Here is a 22,337-nt window from a genome sequence, read left to right as displayed (position 1 = left end):
GGGCTCAGTTGCTCCGCGGCATGTGGGATCTTCCCGGACCAGGGCTCGAACCCATGTCCCCTGAATTGGCAGGTGGATTCTTAACCACTGTGCCACCAGGGAAGCCCTATCTCTAGTATTTAGCAAAGTGCCTGCCATATAATTAGCACCCAATCGGTATTCCAGTCATTGGACGAATGTATGATAATAGCAAATCTATTTACAGAGAATGTCTAAAGTACCAAAACTTGGGAGAAAACCAACAGCAAGCCAACAGCAGCACCTGCCATGTTTGGGTGTCTCAAGTAGAAGTGAAAAGTAAGCAGGGATCAAGTAGGACTTGGGCTTCCTGCCGACAAAGCCCAGGCTTGGAGATGGAATGGATGAGAACACAGCAGAAAATATCATCACATCCTGAAGAAGCTGACTGCTAAACTTAGTCCAACATCTTTCAAATTGTAACTTTTCCAGATTCTCTTACATAGCAGAATGTCACTGACAGTCCACAGACACTAACTGTCTCTAAAATGACAATTAATACCCAAGATAGCAATTCCAGCTTTGTCCAGGGAGAAGCATCTGACCCAGGAGGCGAAAGACATTTACTTAAGAAGGCAGCACTTTAATCAGCATCCAAGATTTTATACTTAATTAACTTTTTGGAAAACTGTGCTTTCAAAATCTGGTTGAACAAAAGAGTCAGTAAATCTCTTTAATGATTATGGACAACAATTTCCAATGAAGTGTGATTAAGGAATAGTTTTCAGTTGTTTATTCTATCAGTCTTGGTGGTCTATAGTATATGAGAAACACATAGCTCAGACTTCTAATTATCTTAAAACATGTCTTAAAAACTTTAATTTCTAGCCTTGATTTCTGACCTCCAGCTGTAAATGACTATGCCTTGCTTGTCTTTTCAATTCCAATTTAGGAGTTTTAAATTAATTTTATAATATTCAAGATTAAAAAAAAAAACATTGTATGATCTTCTGGTTTCTGGTCTGGCAGGTAAGGATCTCAGAAGTTGTCACTCTGTCCTAAAAACAAATAAAAAGCTAAACAAACTAAAAAATTAACAATTTTCCATAGATCTGTCAAATAAGGTCACAAGGCAGACTGCTGCCCCTGAAACTGAAGAGACTGACAGGCAGATACAGAAAATCACAACTTACTGAAACAGAAACCTCTGCAGGAACCAATGTCATGGTAGGAAAATCTGACCTATAATTGAAAAACTGCTGAAGGCTCAGTGTGGACAAGCTTAGAAGATAAAGCTCCAGGGGTACCCAGTCATGTGAGGGCCCAGACGATTGAAAGTTTTACCTCTAGGAGTTCTATCAGGTCCTCACAGTGAATATCAGAGGAAAATCTTGTGCTTCCAGCAGTGAGAGGGGAAAAGGAACCCTTTTGAAATACGGCAGAGCATTCTGTTCTTTTTAACAAGGGCCACCTTAATGAGATCATCTTACCAGAGCCTAAACTACTGAGGTATTAACAGAGCCTACCTAACTCAGGGGGGAATGTAAGTGGAAGAAGGGAAACACCCAATTTCAGCTTTCTCTAGCTATCCTGTCCCACCTAAGGGGCGGGGGTGGGGTGGGGGGGACAAAGCAAAACTGAGAAGCACTGGTGAAGTTGGCAGTCCAAGGGATGAGGCTCACCAAAAGACTGAAACCTAATCATAGGACTGCAGAACACTTCCCCTCCTCCAACACCTTACCAACACATTACTAAAGGCCTACTAACCATGGTTCCTTTTACCTAGTACATCATGTCCATCTTTCAACAAAAAATTACAAGACATACCAAAAGGCAAAAAGCACACTTTGAAGAAACTTAACATGCATCAGAGCCAGAATCGGATATGACAGGAATGTCAGAATTATTAGACCAGGAATTTAAAAAACTATGATTAATATGTTAAGTAGATTAATGGAAAAAGTAGACAACATGCAAGAACTGATGGGTAATGTAAGCAGAAAGATGAAAATTCTGAGAAAGAATCAAAAAGAACTGCCAGGATAAAAAAGAAAACACTGTAACAGTAATGAAGAATGCCACTGATGAGCTCCGTAGTACACTGGACCCAGCTGAGGAAAGAATCTCTGAGCTTAAGGAAATGCCAATAGAAACTTAAAAAAAAAAAAAAAAGGTGGATGATAACAATAACAAAGAACAAGAGAAGCAAATAGAAAACAGTAACAAATATGGTAGATATTAATCCAACTATATCAATAATCACTTTAAACATCAATGAACTAAATACATGAAAAGAGATTGTCAGAGTGGATCAAAAAACAAGACCCAACTATATGCTGTCAGAAAGAAATTCATTGTGATTATGAAGACATACATAGATTAAGACTAAAAGAATGGAGAATTATATGTCATGCTAACACTACTAAAAAGAAAGTGAGAGTAGCTATATTAATAATAGAGCAGACTTCAGGGCAAGGAAAATTATCAGAGAAAAAGAGGGGCATCACTTAATGACAAAGGGGTCAATACTCCAAGGATATGTAACAATTCTTAATGTGCATGTGCCTAACAATACAGCATCAAAATACATAAGGCAAACACGGGTAGAGCTGCAAGAAAAAACAGGTGAATCTACTACTGGAGACTTTAGCACCTGTCTATCAGAAAAGGACTGATCCAGCAGGCAGAAAATCACTAAGAACACAGTTGAACTCAACAGCACCATAAATCAACTGGATATAATTGAGATCTATAGACTAGATCTATAGATCTATAATTGAGATCTATAGACGACTTCTATACTTATACTTCTGTACAAACAACAGCAGAATACACATTCTTCTCCAGCTCATATAGAACATTCACCAAGATAGATGACATTCTGGGTCATAAAACACACCTTAACAAGTTTAGAAGATTAGAAATCAAACAAGGTCTACTCTCAGAGCACATGGAATTAAACAAGAAATCAACGACAGAAAGAAGACTGAAGGATCCAAAATACTAGGAGATTAAACAACACATAAGTCAATGAAGAAATCGCAAGAGAAATTTAAAAATATTTTGAATTAACTGAAAAAAATAACATCAAAATTTGTGGGATGAGCTACATATAGGGAAATTTATAGCACTGAATGCACATATTAGAAAGGAAGATATCAAATTAATATGCTAAGCTTCCACTAGTAAAAAGAAAAAAGAGCAAATTAAATCCAAAGTAAGCAGAACAAAAGAAATAATAAAAATTAGAGCAGAAATCAATAAAAATGAAAACAGGAAATCAATAGAGGAAATCAACAATAGCAAAAAATAGCTAGCTCTTTGAAAAGATCAATGAAATGGATAAGTCTCTAGCCAGACTAATTAAGAAAAAAAGAGAGAAGACATAAATTATTAATATTAGAAATGAAGGAGGAGACATTACTGTAGATACCATGGACATTAAAAGGATAATAAAGGATTATTATGAATAACTCTATGCCCACATATTTGATAACCCAGATGAAATGGACTAATTCCTTGAAAGACACAATCTGCCAAAACTGCACAAGAAGAAATAGACAACCTGAACAGCCCTATCTATTAAAGAAATTGAATCAATAATTAATAACCTTCCAAAACAGAAAGCACCAGGCCCAAATGGATTACCTGGTAAATTATACCAAACACTAAAGGAATAAACGATACCAATTCTTCACAATATGAAGCAGAAAACAGAAGCAGAGGGAACACACTGCAACACATTCCGTAAGGCCACCATTACTCTAAAACCAAAACCAGATAAAGGCACTACAAGAAGGAAAAATTATACACCAATATCCCTCACGAACATAGATACAAAAATCCTCAACAAAATATTAGCGAAATGAATATGACAATGTATAAAAAGAATTATTCACCATGAGCAAAAGAATTTTATTTCAGGTGTGCAAGCCTGGTTTAACCTTTGAAAATCAATGTTATCTATCAGTAACATCAAAATAGGCAAAAATAGAAAAATCACATGATCATATCAGTTGATGTAGAAAAATCATTTGACAAAATTCAACATCCATTCATGAGACTAACTCTCAGTAAACTAGGAACAGTCCCCCAACTTCATAAAGAACATCTACAAAATACCACAAGCTAACATCATATTTAATAGTGAGAAACATGAAGCTTTCCTACTAAGATCAGGAACAAGACAAAGATGTCCCCTTTCATCACGCATTTCCAACATCATACTGGAAGTCCTGGTTAATGCAGTCGGATTAAAAAAAGGAAACAAAAGGTATACAAATTGAGAAGGAAGAAATAAAATGGTCATTATTCACAGATGACATGATTGTCTATGCATAAAAATCCTAAAGAATTGACAACAAAACTCCTGGAAATAAGCAGTTATCACAAACTGCAGGATACAAGGTTAATATACAAAAGTCTATAGGTTTCCTATGTGCCAGAAATGACCAAGTGAAATTTATATTAAAAACACATTACCATTTACATTACTCTCCCTAAAAATGAAATACTTAGGTGTAAGTCTAACAAAATATGTAAAAGATCTATATGAGGAAAACTACAAAACGCTGAAGAAATATTTCCAAAAAATAACTAAATAAATGGAGAGATATTCCTTGTCAATGAGTAGGAGGTCAAGATGACAGTTCTTATCAACTTGATCAGCATAATCCCAATCAAAATCTCAGCAAGTCTTTTTGTGGATATCAACAACCTGATTCTAAAGTTTATGTGGAGAGCCAAAAGACCAAGAATACCAACACAATATTTAAAGAGAAGAACAAAGATGAAGGACTGATACCATCTGACTTCAAGACTTACTATAAAGCTACAGTAATCAAAAAAGTGTGGCATTAATGAAAGAATAAACAAACTGATTAATTGTATGGAATAGAAAGCCCAGAAATGAACCCACATAAATATATAAATATAGTCTCTCATCTTTGACAAAGGAGCAATGGAAATACAATGGAGAAAAGATAGACTCTTCAATAAATGATGCTGGAACAGGTACATATTAAAAACAAAACAAAAAACCCCCCTAAATCCAGACATTACACCCTTCACAAAAACTAACTCAAAGTGAACCACAGACCTAAATGTAAAACTATAACTATATAATTAAAACAATAAAAATCCTGGATGATAACATAGGAGAATATCTAGATGACCTTGGACATGGGGATGACTTTTAAATACAACATCAAAGGCACGATCTATAAAAGAAAGAATTGATAATGTGAACTTGATTAAAATTTTAAAATTATGCTCTGCAAGACACTGTCAAGAAATGAGAAGACAGGTTATAGACTGGGGAAAAATATTTACAAAGACATCTGATAAAGAACTGTTATCCAAACTACACAAAGAATTCTTAAAACTGAACAATAAGAAAATGGACAATCTGATTCAAAAATAGGCAAAAGATCTGAAGGATACCTCAGCAAAGAAGATATGCAGATAGCACATAAGTATATGAAAAGATGCTCCACACCTATGTCACTAGGCAATTGTGAATTAAAATGAGAAAACCATGGGAATGTAAATTGGTACAGCCGCTATGGAGAGCAGTATGGAGGTTCCTTAAAAAGCTAAAAATAGAATTACCATATGAACCAGCAATCCCACTACTGGGCATATACCCAGAGAAAACCATAATTCAAAAAGACAAATGCACCCCAGTGTTCACTGCAGCACTATTTACAATAGCCAGGTCATGGAAGCAACCTAAATGCCCAACAACAGACGAATGGATAAAGAAGATGTGGTACATATACACAATGGAATATTACTCAGCCATAAAAAGGAACGAAATTGGGTCATTTGTAGAGATGTGGATGGACCTAGAGACTGTCATACAGAGTAAAGTAAGTCCGAAAGAGAAAAATACATATCATCTATTAACACATATATGTGTGTTAATCTAGAATCTAGAAAAATGGTACAGATGAAAAATCTAATCTAGAATCTAATCTAGAAAAATCTAATCTAGAATCTAGAAAAATGGTACAGATGAACCAGTCTGCAAGGCAGAAATAGAGACACAGATGTAGAGAACAAACTTATGAACACCAAGGGGGGAAAGCAGGGGGTGGTGGTGGTGGTGATGGTGGTATGAATTGGGAGATTGGGATTGACATATATACACTAATATGTATAAAATGGATAACTAATAAGAACCTGATGTATAAAAAAAAAAATAAAATGAGATAACTGCTATAAATCTATTAGTGTGGCCAAAGTCCAAAACACTGACAGCACTAAATACTGGTAGGATGTGGAGCAACAGAAACTCTTATTCATTGCTGATGGGAATGCAAAATGATACAGCCACTTTAAAAGACAGTTTGGTAGTTTCTTCTAAAACTAAATATACTCTTACCATATAATCCAGCAATTGTGCTCCTTGGTATTTACCCAAAGGAGTTGAAAACTTAAGTCCACACAAAAGCCTGCACATAGATGTTTATAGCAACTTTATTCATAGCCAAAACTCAGAAGAAACCAAGACATCCTTCAGTAGGTGAGTGCATAAACAAACCGTGGCTCATCCAGGGAATGGACTATTAGTCAGTGCTAAAAAGATATGAACTATCAAGCCGTGAAAAACATGGAGGAACCATAAACATATACAGCTAAGTGGAAGAAGCCAATCTGAAAAGGTTACATACTGTATGATTCCAACTTTGACATTCTGGAAAAGGCAAAAGTATGGAGACAGTGAAACGATTAGTTGTTTCTAGTTAGAGAGAAGGGTGAGATAAATAATTGGAGCACAGAGGACTTATAAAACAATGAAATTATTCTGTATTAAACTACAATGGTGGATACATGTCATTATACATTTGTAAAAACCCAGTCAATGTACAATACCAAGAGTAAACCCTAACGTAAACTATGGACTTCGGGTAACAATGATGGGTCAATGTAGATTCATCAACTGAAACAAACAGATCACTGTGGTGTAGGAAGTCAACAGCGCTGAGGCTGTGCATGTGTGGGGATGGGGGTATTTGGGAATTCTCAGAAATTTCTGCTCAATTTTGCTTTGAACCCAAAAATGCTCTAAAAAAATAAAGTTTATTAGAAGTGTAAAAGTTTAAAAAAATTGTTTAAAAGTTTCCAAAGTCCTAAATTACATAACATTTTCTCCTTACTTCATAAAGACAAATATGGGAATTGATATAATATCAAGAAATCCAGATTTATATTAAAGGATGAAAATTACTAAAGTGAACAAATGAAACAGAAATTGGGCCTCTGGAATTTAAGACAATTATACCTGACAATAATTCTAAAGAAGCCATCAGATGGTATTCATCTTGAAGAGCCTCCTTCCTCCTGTAGGTTGTCAGCTAAAGACGACTCATGAGATGAGGTTGTATCTAATCCCACACAAACTGAAAGTGTTTGTTAACATAAAAGACCTATGATGGGGCTTCCCTGGTGGTGCAGTGGTTGAGAGTCCACCTGCCGATGCAGGGGACATGGGTTCGTGCCCCGGTCCGGGAAGATCCTACATGCTGCAGAGCAGCTGGGCCCGTGAGCCATGGCCGCTGAGCCTGTGCTCCGCAACGGGAGAGGCCACAACAGTGAGAGGCCCGCATACCGCAAAAAAAAACTATAATGTGTGGGTGAAAGGGTTGACTTTGCCACCTTGGAGCAGCACCATAATACATGAGAAAAGCTGAATGTTAATTTTGCCTTCTACTCAGAAAAGAATCAAAAGGATATGAGTATCTCTATCCCTTTCTATTAAAAGTACAGGATGTCATAGTCATTTAAAATGCTTTTTCTTAAAAAATACACAGGCATACCTCCAAGATACAGCAGGCTCGGTTCCAGACCACCAATATAAAATGAATATCACAACAAAGTAAGTCACAAGAATTTTTTGTTTCCCAGTGCATGTAGAAGTTATGTCTACACTATCCTGTAGTCTATTAAGTGTGCAATAGCATTATGTCTTAAAAAAAAAAAGTACATACCTTAATTAAAAAAATACTTCATTGCTAAAAAAATGCTAACCATCAACTGAGCTTTCAGCAAGACATAATCTTTTTTGCTGGTCGAGGGTTTTGAAATATTTTGAGAATCACCAAAATGTGACACAGACATATAGAGTGAGCAAATGTTGTTAGGAAAAAATGGGACTGATAAACTTGCTGGATGGAGGGTTACCATAAACCTTCAATTTGTAAAAAATGCACTCTCTGTGAAACACAATAAAGCAAAATTCAATAAAGCAGTATATGCTTGTAACAGATTCATTACCATTTTTTAATTAATTCTCTAACAAATAGGACACTGAAATTATTTAGTATAACCTTGTGAAACCTGTATTTTCCCAACTGTGAACTTCTACAGTTCTAGATTTATAGCTTCCCACTGTAATGGACATTAAATTTCATTTTAACAACAGCCAAGATGTTTTGATTCAAACGCAATTGATTTTAAAAACAAATGAGAAATGCAGTATCTTTACAGCATCCAGGGTTTCTTTGTTATTTAAAATATCCTCCATCTTAAATAGATTAACTGTTTCTTGCATGTAAATTGCCAACTAACAGCAAAATTCCACAGACAACTTTGTTCTAAAAATTATTTTCAGACAGATTATACAGTCATCCCTCACCATCCGTGGGGATCCCCAGCAGCTATTAAAATCCAAGGATGCTCAAGTTCCTTATATAAAATGGTACAGTATGATCTTATACTATACGCATATCCTCCCTTATACTTTAAACCATCTCTTGATTACCTATAACACCCAATACAATGCAAATGCTAGGTCAACAGTTGCCAGCTTCAGTAAATTCAAGTTTTGCTTTTTGGAACTTTGGAATTTTTCTTTTCTCAAATATTTTTGACCTATGGTTGGTTGAATTCGTGGGTGTGGAACCTGAGGATATGGAGGGCCGACTGTACCTTTTTACTTTATTCCTACCAACACCTTATGTACTTCAGGGACTATCATCTACCTGGATGTTAGTGCAGCCACCTTCTAACTGGGTTCACCACCTCCAATCTAATCTCTCTTTGCTCCAATCCGTGTACATAGCAAAATATCACAGCACTTGATTTATTTTTCTTTCTCTTGACAGGAGTATAACCTAGAGACTTGTGCTCAAGTACTATTTTGCAACAGTAAATAGTCTTCAATACTGTGCTTTCACATTCTGATCTGAGTGTAAAATTATTTTTGCTACTACTGTTTGTTAACTACAATGTTTGGTGATATAAATCAAAGGAAATATTACACTTTGGTAGATTTTAAGACAGATAAAATTTGCTGTAAATAATAAGTAAAAGGTATTCAGAAAAAAATCATACTAGGCCTCCACCTCCCAAAAGAATTAATCATCACTGCAATATACATACCTTGTGAAATACAGGAGAGTATCATCAGCATAATAGAAGAATTTTACTAAATTACCATAAAGATGACCAAGTTACTAGGCGCACATATCAGATGTTTTCCCAGACACTGTGAAACTTGTTATATTTGTGTTATGTAAATGCTGCTGACCTGTTGGTTATATAACCAAATATTCTAGTAGGTGAAAAAACGCCATAACATAACATTTCATTATGTTTTTTTGAAGGGAAAAAAATGGTCATTCACCTTCCCTTCAATCTGCTTATCTGCAGCGCCTGGTACAGAGTGAGTACATACCAAGTGTTTATTCGCTGAACGAAGAAATATCCCCAAGGACATAATTATGCCTGCCTCAGCTTCAGTTCTTCCCACTGTTTCCTGATATCCCTGACTGAATGAAGGTTGCCTCACTTTCCCAATCCCCTGTGTAACTCTTACAGCTTTTACCACACTAGGTCTACACCACAGACATTTTGAAGGCATCTAAGCCCCTATCTAAACTATAAAATCTTTGAAAAAGGATGGTGTCTGACTTATCCTTTAGCCCTAATATTACCAATAAAACTATCAGCTCCCCAGTCCAAGGAGTGTATTTTGAAAAAGTATTTTTAGTATTATAATTTCAAATTTGTATAAACGAAAACTAAACATGTTTTGCTAACAATAACCACAAAACATGCAACTTGACCAGGCCTTCTGGCTGGTAGAAATATGATAAAATGGGGCAGAAGGAGGAAGCACAGCAGATTCTCTCAGAGTACTGCTTTCTGAATTTACCCAAATGGGACATTTATTTTAAAATGCTCAGAAACATTGCTTTTTTTCCCCCTTAAAGCATTAGGCAAAGTGTCTTGCTTTTAGTAGGCACTTATCACATATTTGATGAATGGAATTTATTTGGAGACAAAAACACAAACACTTTAAAACAGAAGAAAAAAAGAAATACTTCACATACCAAGGTATGACTTTGCTAGAGAAAAAAAATATGTTCTTTTTGAAGACATAATGATAGCATTTTCTCCAATACTTTAGAGTCGTGAGAAATTTTCTAGTATTTAAAAATGGTACCAGGAGTCCCATTAATTCTATCAGAAATCTCAAATTGATGTGAGTAACATCCTGGCTTCATAGAATAGAAAAGAATTCGAGAGATGTCAAACAAATTTCTCATCTGGACCCATGGCCTCATTCTCTTTGAGAAAAATAAGGCTTAAAGAAAAGATATTGTTAAATGTTTAGCCCTGGGTAGCTTTGAGATTGAAACTTAAATCTTTTCATTCTGGGTCAGCATGCTTTCCATTGAGCCTTAATCTAGTCTACTTTAGTTCCCTATTGAGATTACCAAAGTTCAACCCAAGTGTTATTCTCTTACACATTTACTTAAAGTGTGATATATCTATACGTCATTGTGTACATTCACCCAACAAGCACATAATACAGATCTTCTCTGACATATAGATCCTGAAATATACATGCCATATTCAAGTGACTGCCCTTGTCAAGGCCTTTTTTCCCATCAGTTCTAGAAATGGACTGGATCTGCTTTATTTCCTAAGGCCAATGGCTCTGCCTTTAGGCTTCTCCCTTGAGGACTGTAATTCTAGCTCCATTACTTCACTGTCTTATCTTCTGTTAGATTTCAGATAAATCCACATCTCTTGCCTCTCGGAGTTGCTGAGATGTGTTTAAAAACCCTTCTAGGCACAGACCTTGACAAAAATGATTCTAAAAAATCAGGCAGTTCAATATTTGCTGTGAAGATATCTTTGCTTTCATGCAGGCCTTTCCCACTGATTCCTGAGTCTATTTGCAAAACTGACTATTAACGCTTTGTAGTTGGAAACAGTGGATAGATACCTGAATAAAAAAATATAAATTAAAAGTAACAAAAGGAAACCTTTTTCTTTTTTTCATAGAACTCATGGCCCCTTCTGTTTTGCTTTTTGCTTTTTGCTTTCCTTTCTTCTAAAGGAAAGAATTCCATTAGAAGAAGACTCAACACACCTATAAAAATAGAACTTCCCATCAGATTCTGAATAGCTCACATTCCATAGGAAGTATGCACAAGTACCACATTGCCAAAACCAGCATCAAAAGGACAAACACAGAGAACATTCCTTCTTCAGGAATTCAAGTAGTTATTTTATCTTGGAACTGATTGGCAAAGTGACTTCCAATTTTTCCATGAGTATTTCATTGATATCTTTAAGATCATACTTTTCTTAAATTAACTATGTTTAAAATGTGGATTTTTCTAAAGCTACTTACTTTTCTTCTTCCTAGAATACCACCACCACAATTAAATAATTTAGAGGAATTATTTATTTATATTTGTTATAATCTCTTTTTAGTCATTGAAAACCTACACTTTTAGCCATTGTTTCCAACTGTGTCTAAAGCTGGGTGCTTTACTGGATTGTGTTTAACTAGTTTATTAATCTCATTTACTGGAAAAGCATTTTGATGAGAATTACTGATAACTCTCCTCTTAAACTTTAAACATTGAAGAATAATTGCAACAGATTTCAAAATAACAGCAGATTTCTCATGTTACTATGGTTCAAACGTAAACTCTACATTTTGGTTTCAGAGACATTAATAGCACAAACAAATATCATTGCTTCAGATATGATCCACTGTAATTAAAAATCTTATTTTGTTTTCAAATGAAATGCTTTCTTTATATGTTCTGCACCAATTACTAAGTGCTGAATTCTTTTTTAAATGGTGCACTTTAAAAATAAACTTTATTATAAACAATGTGATTCTTATCATTCCCTGCATTTAGTAAGGAAATCTTACCTTTAAAAATCTGTAATATTTAAAACATGGATATAAATAACTTGATGAATGTGGAAAAGCGGCATGGCATGGGAAGAAGGATGCCTCTCTCTTTTATATTTGGCCTAACACTGAATTGCTTTTTGGAGCTGAAGGGGATCAGGATATGCCCTGCCAAAATATGCCACTTTGGCATAAGGATTATATTGAGCTAAAGGCAAGTGAGAATCAGCAAATACAGGAAGAATTCTCCACTCCGTGCCCTTAATCTGCCTAAAAGCAGGACATAAATTTCCCTTTGAGGAAGGTGTCTGCTTCCATCTAAGCAATTCTTACCATCTAAGACAAGGAGTTGACACCCTGAGTCTAACTGCTTCTTTCAATTTCACTTCTTTGCTGTGAGCTCATGTGCACATAAATATTAATAAAAATGTTGTGCCTTTTCTCCTGTTAATCACTATCTTTTCTTAGTTTAACTCACACGCCTTCATGCATTGAACATAAGAAGGTAGAGAAAAAATTTTTTCTCTCTGACTGAGCTGTGATTAAACCCAATTAGTCAAAGTGGAGAGGGAAGGGGGAGGGGCAAATTAGGGGTTTGGAATTAAGAGATACAAACTACTACGTGTAAAATAGATAAGCAACAGGATATATTATATAGCACAGGGCATTACAGCCATTATCTTGTAATAACTTTTAATGGAGTATAATCTATAAAAATACTGAATCACAATCTGTATACCTAAAACTAATATAATATTGCAAATCAACTATGCTTCAATAAAAATAAATAAAATGAATACATTTTAAAAATAAATAAATTAAATTTAAAAATAAACCCAGTTCTGAATGGTGGTTTAGGTAATGAGCATTAGCAAAAGTGTTTTTTTTTAATTCTAGTACTCATCACAGCATGAAGGACATATCCCAATGTATAATGCCATACCCTTGATTATACTGTAAAGGAGATCTGACAAATTAGACCTATCAAGAAATCACAACATGTCTTAAAAAATGGGGTGGAGGCATTTCTCTCACTAAATAAAGAAAAAAAACACAAAAAACCAAAACCCTGTGCTCTCAGCCCTGCACAGCAGTAAAGAGATACTTCCCAGGGGCGTCAATTGGGGTTGAGTAGGAAACCTGGGCTTCTACCCCCACCTGTCAGTAATAAGATGGTACCTCCTCACCTCTGTCATTGTGGTATCAGAGGAGGACTGTTAAAAAGATGATTTAAATTAAATTCAGAGTCTCATAATACCCAGAATGTCCAGGATATAATACAAAATCACTCACCATACCAAGAATCAGGATAATCTCAATATGAATGAGAAAAAACAATGAACAGATACCAATACCAAGATGACAGTGCTGTTGGAATTACCTGACAGGTTTTTTAATCAGCCATAATGAAAATGCTTCAGTGAACAATTATGAACACACTTAAATGAAAAAAAGTAGGAAGTCTCAACAAAGGAATAGAGGATACACCAAACAACCAAAAGTCAATGGTAGAACTGATAAAAACACAGTAGCTAATAAAATTTTAAAAACTCAATTGATGAGCTCAACAGCAGAATGGAAAACAACTGAGGAAAGGATAAGTGAACTTGAAAAGAGAATATAAATTACCCAATCTGAACAAGAGAAATAAATTTTTTAAAAATTGAACAGAGGGGCTTCCCTGGTGGCGCAGTGGTTGAGAGTCCGCCTGCCGATGCAGGGGACATGGGTTCGTGCCCCGGTCCGGGAAGATCCCACATGCCGCGGAGCGGCTGGGCCCATGAGCCATGGCCGCTGGGCCTGCACATCTGGAGCCTGTGCTCCGCAACGGGAGAGGCCACAACAGTGAGAGGCCCGCGTACCGGGAAAAAAAAAAAAAAAAATTGAACAGAGTCTCAGGGACTTATGCGACTATAACAAAAGATCTAGCATTCATGTCATCAGGGTTCCAGAAGGAGAAGAGAAAGTGAGGCTGAAAAAGCAATCAAAGAAACAACGTCTAAAAATCTCCTAAGTTTGGCATAAATATATATACTCAAGAGATTAAGTGAATATCAAATAAGATAAACTCTAAGAAATTCAAGGCAAGACACACCATAGTCAAACTTCTAAAAACTATAGACAAAGGTACATTTTTTAAAGCAGCCAGAGAGAAATAATACCTTATCTTTAGGGGATAAGCAACTAGAATGATAGAAGATTTCTTATGAAAAACAAAAGAATCCAGAAGGAATTGGCCCAACATTGAAAGAAAATTACCGTTAACCTAGAGTTTTATATCTAGCAAAAATATCCTTCTCAAATGAAGAGGAAATAAAGACAGTCTCAGAAAAGGAAAACAGAATCTGTTGCTAGCACATCTATACTCTAAACGAATGGCTACAGGAAATTCTTAAAGAAAGGAAATAATAAAAGAAGGAATGCTGGAACATCAAGAAAGAACAACGGTAAAAGTGAAAATATGAGCTTTGAGGAAGACTTGAAAAGAAGAACTAGTGCAACTTGGAGTGTTGCCAACCTACAGCCACGTGAACAAGCCATGAATGGAATGTGACTGTGGAAAGAACCTTGTGCAGCAGGACTGTGCGTATCCAGAGATTTAGTGTCTATTCTCTAGCAAGTATGTGGAACACCAATATGGCAGACATGTTTGGTTGCCTATCCAACAGGCAAGACTTCCCTTCCTGCTACAGATTGAATATATGATTGGTCAAAGCCAACTGCTGTAATTCTATCCCCTTTACTACTACTTGGTTCAGACATGTGCATGAGAAGCAATTCTAAACAATAATTCATTATCAGCTATCTTCTGAGGGACTGCTGGGAAAGGTTTTCCCTATAAATAAAAATATATGCAATGGGATTAATCTTTCCTTTTCTTCTGCCTTTGGAAGTCACTGTGATACCTGAAAATGAGGCAGCAAACTTGAGAACATTAAGGGGAACCTGAGGGTGAGGACAAACCCACATACTACAAAGAACACAGAGAAAGATGGAATGAACTTGGTTTCTTAATGACATCATTGGAGGACTGAATTAACCAAACTTAGCACTAACCTGTCATTAGACACATTTTACATGAAATAATAATTTTTTTCTTATCTATTCCCCAAATATCACATTAAATACTACAGAGAAGTCCATCATATGAATGTACTATAATTATGCAACTGATTCCATTATTGGATTTATAAGTTGGTTTTCTTTTTTTTCCCACTATAAAGGACAATGCAATAAACAGCTTTCAGTATAAACTTTAACTGAATTTAGGGTAATACTTTCTCTGTACTTTGTTCTGAGAAGGAAAATTACTAAGTTAAATGAAATGGACATTTTTGATATGGAGTATCAATTTGATTTTCAGAAAGTGTATTCTTATTTAACCCCTAGCAGCAATGTGTATGGCCTGTCTCCCTATACCCCATCCAGCCAGAGGGGATGCTGTGGACTGCTCCCCAAGAGCATTGGTTTCCCTTCATTCTTATTGATAGAAGCTTGGTTTATAAATCCTGATTAGTCTAAGTCAATCTTGATGACTCCATTCTCCCTGCCAGTGATTGGCGAGGGGTAGGCATGTGACCTAGCCCTGGCCAATGAGATGAAAAATGGGAGGCTTACTAGGTGAATTTCTCACTCTTAAAAAAAAAGAGAGAGAGACAATGTCTTCCACTATAAATTACCATGTCTCCATGTAACAATTTGAACCATGCCAGTCTGAGAACAAAGCCAGTGAGCTGGGGTAAAAGATGGGAGTTTGGTGATGTTGTTGAACCCCTGAATTAACCAACCTCAAGGGTCCTTGAGCCTTCTTTTTATATAAGATAATAAGTTGCAAACACTTCAAAAAAATTCAATGGAAAATTATGCTTATGTATAATCAGCCATCTTTGTACCCCAAGGTAAAACTGAGAACTACTTATGATATCACAATGAACAATTCCAAAGGAAACAGACTCATAACTGTTTCCCTTATGAAGATTAACTTAAATTTTAAATAAACAATGCTGAGCATTCACCTCATTTCAAAAGAATTAGAGTTGAATGTAATTTGAAGAACATTTAAAAATATTATAGGGTCATTCATTTGGACTGTAACTTGGAGAAAAATCATCCTTAATTCAAGATCTTCAAATAGACAGCAAAAATAAACAAACACAAAGTATGTTGTACTTACAAATCAAACACCAAGTAATGGAAGCCCTCTTCCGATATGCTGTCGTGAAGTCGCACTAAAACAAAAGAAAAAAGGAAAAAGAGAAGAAAGTCTGTGTTATATGTATGCCAAGAATCAACATTGATCCAAGACACTTAATAGGCATCTGTCTCCTAAATTAAAATGTTAGCAACACTATTTTAGTTTCTGATGAGTCAGCATCCTTTATAGCAAGGCTTCTGTTCAGACAGACCCAAGGTTTAAGTTCTGGTTCTGATAATTATTAACTGTGTGATCTTAAGCAAATTAATTAACTTGTAATGATAACAGTTCTTATATTTTATAAAATGGTTGAGAATATTAAATAAAACAATACAAGTAAAATAATTCGTGTATTGCCACGTGAAAACTAAATAAAAGTCAATAATTGCTTTATCTCCATATGTCCAAAGTTACCAGGCTCCAGCAATTCTTCCACTGAGAGTCTCTTCCTTGTCATTCCCTTTGCTAATATCCTAGTCCAGGTCTTAAGAGTCTAGTAAATGGACTCCATGCCTCTTCCTCTCCCTTTTATCTGGGAAACTTCTATATAGCACTCTCCAGCCAGCCAAAACAGTTTTTATTATGCTATCTCTAAGAGAAAGTCACCAAAATCTATTTACCAAATCATCAGCCAAAAATGTACAGCTAGAACTTTTTTTTTTTTTTTTGCAGTATGCGGGCCCCTCACTGCTGTGGCCTCTCCCGTTGCGGAGCACAGGCTCTGGAAGCGCAGGTTCAGCGGCCATGGCTCACGGGCCCAGCCGCTCTGCGGCATGTGGGATCTTCCTGGACCTGGGCACGAACCCGCGTCCCCTGCATCGGCAGGCGGACTCTCAACCACTGCGCCACCTGGGAAGCCCACAGCTAGAACTTTTAATAAAATAATCTACTTTAATAGATTTAGTATTAAGCATATTAACACTACTTTAGATTTTCCAGTGAGCTAAACGTTCAGTGATAACTAGCCAAAACCAAAGTTTCTCTCTTCTGAATTTAAAGTACTCACTGTTTACTGCAAAATAACCACACATGTAAAACTCACTTACTTTTTTTTCCTGCTATTTATTTTTGCCTAAGCCCCCTGACTCCCTTAGATGGTAAACTTCCTAAGTATCCAATCACTTACGAGGCCTTGGCCTTCACTGGGAGCAACGGAAGCCAAGAAAAGCAACAAACTCAGAGGACACAAATGCTTTTGAAAAGTCACCAAAAAAGGATCATGATTTCTACTATGACCAGTCCTTAGTACTTTCCCCATGCAGTGATGACCATCAATATGGAAAATGTGGATTCAAAAGAACACTTAGATGGTCACACAAGCTACTATAATCCACAAAGGGAGTTTGTAGTACCCATGACATTCCCAAGGTCACAGACATAACAGAATGTCCATTCTTTACAATCCAATTCCATCCCCTTCAGATGTCATCCTTGGCTCACTATTAAAATCTTTTCTGAATTCCTCTCCAGAAATTTCTCCTAAGTAGAGAAAGAGAGGCTTTTGCTTCACCTATAATTATGGATTATCATTTGTAAAATGTAAGTTTTCTATTACCACGAACATGAGAAGGGGGCCCATAATGCAGGCATCTGGGAGTGTGGCCACTGCAGCTCAGTCTGAGCTCCTCTATTTGTCTCTAGAGCACGCGGAATGTAAACGCTGCAGCATCCCTTTCCTTATCTTATTTGTTTCTCATAGTGTCACCTTTGAATTATGGATGCAGCCTATTTTACTCTTATTAACAAACTCTAATACCTGTCCTTTCTTCAGGACACAGAGTTTCTTTCTCACCAACACTATCAAACAAGAACCATATTTCCTAAGTCTTTGCATCCCTCATAGAGACTTGGCAAATAGTAGACAGTCTTTCATAAAATTGGTTTTGAGCATTTACTATACCAGGTGCTAGGCATTCTTCCCACTTTTTAGACAAACATTTTCATCAAAGCTCAGTATACTTATATATGTCTGAAACAAAATGATTGCTATGTAAACAATTCTCCTGTAACTTTAATTGTGTGAAGGGTATTCTTCAATTTGCCAGTATCAGAGATCACATGCTTCATCCATAAATTCAGAGTGACACTAAAGATGAGAGGGAGACTGCTGTGTGCTTACACTGCAGTCATGTGTTTAACTTGCCTGCTACCTTTGCTTAAACTTATGCCACCAAAGAAAATCAAAAGTTTAGCTCAATGATGAGTCTTCTGCTCAGTCATTCAGCACAGTAAGGAAAGCCAGATCATGGGTGATAACTCACTGGCTCTCTTATATGACACAGACTCACAAATATCTCATTGAGCAGCTGTAACACAACCTGTGTTTAAATGAGTTCAGATAATGGTATGGCTACTTGAAGAACTCAGACAGTTACTCTGTGAAAATAAGGTGGATTTCCATGCTATCACAGTTAAAATGAAAAGCAAAAATCACAACGTGAGCTGGAGGAAGTGACCACTTTTTTCTCACATTGTCTCAAGGTAAAATCTTCAATTGGAGATGAGATCTCAGGTCTTCAGATCAGAGTTATAGAGCTAAACAGAGGTGGATATTTCAGGTACAAGTGGAGAAGCAGTACTAATTTCTGGTTATGTCTGGAATAAAGTTTTCTTAGTCTGACTATCACTACGTTATTAATACTTGGAATTAATCATCATTTGGAAGTAAGTTATTTTTTGAACAAGTCAAGAGTTGCTCAAGCCTGATAATCAAACACATACATTGTTTGGGGTCAAAACCAGTTTCACAACAGCATTTTGTCAGCAAGTACATAATGGTTAAAGATAAAAACCACCTGACCAAGTTCAATCCTTTTGCATCACACCATTCTAAAATAATCTCCACTATTTCTAACCAGCCATTTGACCAGGTAAGATTAATTCTGAATAAATTGTGTTATGATACAGTGGAAAAAAACTAGCATCATCTTTACTTGGGATAAATACGTACACATTTTCATAAACCTAAACAGTGTAACAGTTATCTAGGATAAACATTTAAATTCTAAGACATTAAGTATGAGATTTATAATGGGGAAAAAGGTGCTTCTGAGGCTAAAATATTTCCAAAGTTTAGCTGACCCAAGGCCTAATCTTTTTCCTCTCTCTCTTGAATGACAGAGTTAGTATAAATCCCTAAAACTAAACATAGTAGGGCAATGCTGCCAGTGTTATCATAATACTAACAGAGTAATTCATACAGAACAGATTGTATTGCATCCTCTAATCACTGGTTCTCAGCTCTAAGCAATACTCCTGGTTAGAAATGAGGTAGATTTTGCATTTTTAGTTGGCTATGTTGCAAGGATTGAGGTAGTTGGGTTTGATTCACATACTGGGATGCGAATATGGCAGCTTTTAAGTCAGATACTTTTTATATTCTCATCAGCAGTTAATTATATTTCACAGCTAGAGCAGGCATTAGCCAAGTCAGGCCATGCAATGTGTCAAGCCTTCGCAAAAGAGGGATGCCAAAGTTGAGTTCATTTGGTAACTTTAAAAAAAAAAAAAAATATATATATATATATATATATATATATATATATATATATATATATTTACTAGTTTCAGACATTATAACAATCAAATGGCAACACTCTAGAGAAAAATTTCACCTCAACCATTACTCCTGGCTCTTTTGTGACAAACCTGGTCATTTCTGGAGAGAAAACGTTTCAGATAGAAAACAAAGAAGCACTGAAAACCAAACTCAAAATAAAACTAACATTTCTAGAAAACTGAAGGTAAACCTGTATAGATGCTCTGTTTTCCTTAACCTCTATTTCTTATAACATGAGTAATACATTTAATAAAGCAACACCATTTTAAAAATCTCCCCAGTATAAAAATACTAATTTAGGGGCTTCCCTGGTGGCGCAGTGGTTGGGAGTCCGCCTGCCGATGCAGGGGACACAGGTTCGTGCCACCGGTCCGGGAGGGATCACACATGCTGCAGAGCGGCTGGGCCCGTGAGTCATAGCCGCTGAGCCTGCGCGTCCGGAGCCTGTGCTCCGCAACAGGAGAGGCCACAACAGTGAGAGGCCCGCGTACCATTAAAAAAAAAAAAAAAAAAAAAAAAAAAAAACTAATTTAGGTTGTGTGTATTTGAAAAATATATGCACTCTATTTCTTTGAAATATGAAGCCATGCATATATAGTTTATTTTATTTTAAATTAAGTAGAAAGATAAGCAGATAAAGATATATAGATATTTCTTTTGTTGTTATTGTCAAAGTCGGTAGTATTATAGCATTTATATTTTGATTTTCTTAACTTGTCTTAACAAGAAACTTTTAAAATTTGGGCATAAAAAGTTTGGAAATTTGATTTAGCTGTCTAAGGCAAACTAATCAGACACAGAAACTACAGTTTGTTCTAATTTTAGATCTTTGAACACATAAATTTCTAAAGCTGCATAAGAGATACATATTTTGACAATATACTGAGCGATATGACCCATTAATAAATACCACATAAGCCACTATCCACTACTCAAAAATGAAAATAACTTTAGTACCAGAAATCAAAAAATTGTTTCAATAAAATTTCAAATATTTTTTCTGAAGTGACAAGAAAATCTTTGTAAACTTAATATTAACATTAACTTATATTTAAAAGCAATTCATTGCTAATATGAAAAAGTTATTAAAGTTAAGAACTTTCTGAAAAAAGCACACATAATTATTACATGAAAATTCAGTGGGGAATGCCACCCATTTTAAAACTATTTTAAAAATACACAAAAAAAGCCACTGGAACACAAGATCAATCATGAAAGTCAAAGCATATCAACTCTGTTGACCATGATCTCCATCCTTATTCTCAAATTATCACCTCATTTCCTGACGCTAATCCTAAATCCAGTTTAGATGAGCTTCAATATCTACAGTATCAGGTTAGTAACAGGGCTGACTAGAAGAAATCACAATGTCTTCTAACAGTCCAGATCTATTTACAAGCTCATATTATTCAAAGGAGCTTCTGGCTGGTCAAAATATCTATTACTTGGGAGAATTACAATCTGGGAAGATGGTAAAAGTGAGGAGAAATGACTAATAACTGCAAACTATATGGCCACCATATAGTTTGACACTGATCACATGACACCAAAAGAACATGAGAGAACAATCAATTCTTTTGCATGAAAGTCATAAATGACTAAATATAGAATTTCAGAGATGTTTAATGAAATAGACAAGTAAATGGATAGTTCTTTTAATAGCCTTTCCTGCTCATTTTTAATAAAATTATATATGTGACAGGAAATGAAAGACTTATTACTAAACCAAGTAATATCTAGAAATAGTCTTTGTTTTCTTTGAAAAATCATTTGAGGTTACCTTTTTGCACATTTTCACTTCTTGGAAAAGTTAGTAATCATTTCAAGTTTCCTTTTATTTAAAAAAGTTTTCCTCTTTCAATTCTGCATCAATATCATTTATTTTATATATTTGAGTAAGTGATTCCAACTTTCTTCATTTTTCTCTCTTCTTGCCATATCTTTCTGCTATTCCATCTTCTAATACTTATATAAAGCTAATCAGAGATTACTCATGGATATCCTTAAACAATAGGAATATCAAGAAAGGAAGAGAAGCAATTGTCATCAGATGACTTGCATATTAAAGAAATCTCTAGATGGTGCACTTTCACACTGTACTTTAATTATAAGGACTTAACAGAGCTTTGAGCTAATACCGTCCTTCTGTTGAGTTTATACAAAATGCACACACCTATATACTATGTATTAAATGTGTAAGAGTGTCTGGTGAAGTAGACAAAAAATGGCCATTTGTAATTCCTCTGCTCTTACCTGAATAGCACCACTATAATACCCACTGTCGAATCCAGTACCATTTTACCACTCTGCCTCCTATAATCTGGGTCAAAAAGAAAAGCCCTATTGCTGCTAATTGCCCACCAGCCTGCTCCGGTGGCTCCATATTTAACCAGCAAGAAACCAACACATTAAATGATTAAAGTAGTACAGTATTTAACTGTATTTTAAGATTAATCAAA

At 35.6% G+C, this 22,337-nt stretch overlaps 1 protein-coding gene across 10 annotated transcripts in view; it reads right to left on the bottom strand.

Moving 5' to 3' along the window:
• Positions 1 to 22,337, bottom strand: part of CAMK2D (calcium/calmodulin dependent protein kinase II delta) — a 468,012-nt gene that overhangs the window by 140,037 nt on the left and 305,638 nt on the right. For all 10 annotated transcript variants that reach the window (XM_032632322.1, XM_032632321.1, XM_032632323.1 and 7 more), the window contains one exon: positions 16,299 to 16,353. In XM_032632322.1, the coding sequence (XP_032488213.1) occupies positions 16,299 to 16,353 (55 nt within the window). The remainder of the gene's footprint in view (positions 1 to 16,298; positions 16,354 to 22,337) is intronic.

Source organism: Phocoena sinus, chromosome 5, assembly GCF_008692025.1.
Source record: "Phocoena sinus isolate mPhoSin1 chromosome 5, mPhoSin1.pri, whole genome shotgun sequence".
Lineage (NCBI taxonomy): Eukaryota > Metazoa > Chordata > Mammalia > Artiodactyla > Phocoenidae > Phocoena > Phocoena sinus.
Note: the sequence above shows the minus strand (reverse complement) of the source record. Positions and strands in the feature narration are given on the sequence as shown.